Below are 1,709 nucleotides of genomic sequence, written 5' to 3' on the forward strand. Positions count from 1 at the left end.
GGGAGTTGAATGGGTGGGTGTTTTAATAGGTATACCCTCTCTGATTTTCTTTTAAACTTCCAGAGCAAAAATAATGCCATGCACGCTCGCACACACACACACACACACACACACACACACACACACACACACACACACACACACACACACGCTTACTTGCTTATGGTTGTCCATCGAATCCGATGATGACGTCCACTTATGTCCTTAACGGTGAGTTCTTTGATGGCTAAAGAGTCCAATCCTGGAGTTGCATGTTTTATTGCAGGTGGGGCATGGGTAGGTTGTAGTGGTGGTAGTGGTAATGGCAGTCATGGGTGTGTTCCTCCTGTGTCTCTGTTGCCAGGTGTCAGCTGTCAGTAACAAGCTTCACATCACTGATTGGCTGTGGTCAGAGCCGTGACATCACTGATTGGCTGTGGTCCGAGCCGTGACATCACTGAATGGGTGTCGTCAGAGCCATGACATCACCGACTGGATGTGGTAAGAATCGGGCCACAAGCGTGCAGAGCAGCGGCTAGCTTTGCGCACGTCTGACTGGCCTCCTCATCCGAATCTTCACACGAGAGGAACACTAGAGGGTTTTGCCGTCCCCGAAGAGGGACCGAGTTAGCAATTCGCACAAGCAAGCACGTTACTTGTAAATCGAATACCCGCTCGGGTCATGCTGAAGACTTGCACGCTGCTCGGCATAGGCATAACATCCACGATATGGGGCTTCGTCCTGTACATGCTCAAGAAGCACCTGCGGACGTCCATGTTCCGCTATGGGCCGCGGCGGCACGACCCGTCGCCTCCGTCGCCCACGTCCGGAGACGACAGACTCGACGCAGCCAAGAAGAGGAAGATCCTCGTTCTGGACCTGGACGAGACGCTCATCCACTCCTACCCCGAAGGCGTCGTCGCCCAACCCAAAGTGAGACCACAGCTGCCGGATTTCATCCTCCAGTTTGTCACCGACAGCAAGCACCCGGTTCGATTCTGCGTGCACAAGCGGCCGCATGTCGACTTCTTTTTAGAGGTGGTGAGCCGCTGGTACGAGCTGGTCGTGTTCACGGCCAGCATGGAGGTCTACGGATCGGCGGTCGCGGACCGGCTCGACAACAACAGGGACATTCTAAAACGCCGGTATTACAGGCAGCATTGCACGCTGGATCGAGGTAGCTATATCAAAGATCTGTCCATAGTACACGACGACCTCTCCAGCATTGTCATCCTGGACAATTCGCCCAGAGCATATCGCAGCCAGCCGGACAACGCCATACCCATCAAATCCTGGGTCGGCGAGGCCGGCGACACTGCGCTTCTTAACTTGCTGCCGACGCTGGACTCACTGAGGTTCTCGGCCGACGTCCGCTCCGTCCTCTGTCGAAATCGCCACCAGATACGGGCTTTGGCGATTGGCTGAATTGGGATGGCTTCCACTCTGCCCTCCATTTCCACACCACCGAACCACCAATCCCTTTAGAAGCCTCTATTCAATATCCATAAGGGTCCATGTTGGTTCCTAACTGTCACGCTCTGTGCCCAGAAGCGTGCCCTATGCCTGGGTCGCCTCCCTCATGTTTCCCCCCTTGTTCCCCCCCCTGTGAAGTTCTCCTCCTCCCCTCCCCATGTGTGGCCTGATTGAGAGACTGGTTCCACCTGAGCTGTAGATCGTGGACTTGGATGTGTATTATTTCTAAGTAAAGACTAATTAAGTAAATTTCTTG

At 54.1% G+C, this 1,709-nt stretch overlaps 1 protein-coding gene across 1 annotated transcript; it reads left to right on the top strand.

The window, feature by feature from the left end:
• Nucleotides 1-661: 661 nt before the first annotated feature.
• LOC310853630 (CTD nuclear envelope phosphatase 1A-like) lies at nt 662-1,405 on the top strand (the record flags this gene model as incomplete). Its single annotated transcript, XM_083758021.1, has 1 exon — nt 662-1,405. The coding sequence occupies one exon, from the start codon at nt 662-664 to the stop codon at nt 1,403-1,405; it is 744 nt and encodes a 247-aa protein (XP_083614147.1).
• Between the last annotated feature and the right edge of the window lie 304 nt (nt 1,406-1,709).

Source organism: Protomyctophum parallelum (genome assembly GCF_964188405.1).
Source record: "Protomyctophum parallelum genome assembly, chromosome: 22".
Taxonomy (NCBI): Eukaryota; Metazoa; Chordata; class Actinopteri; order Myctophiformes; family Myctophidae; genus Protomyctophum; species Protomyctophum parallelum.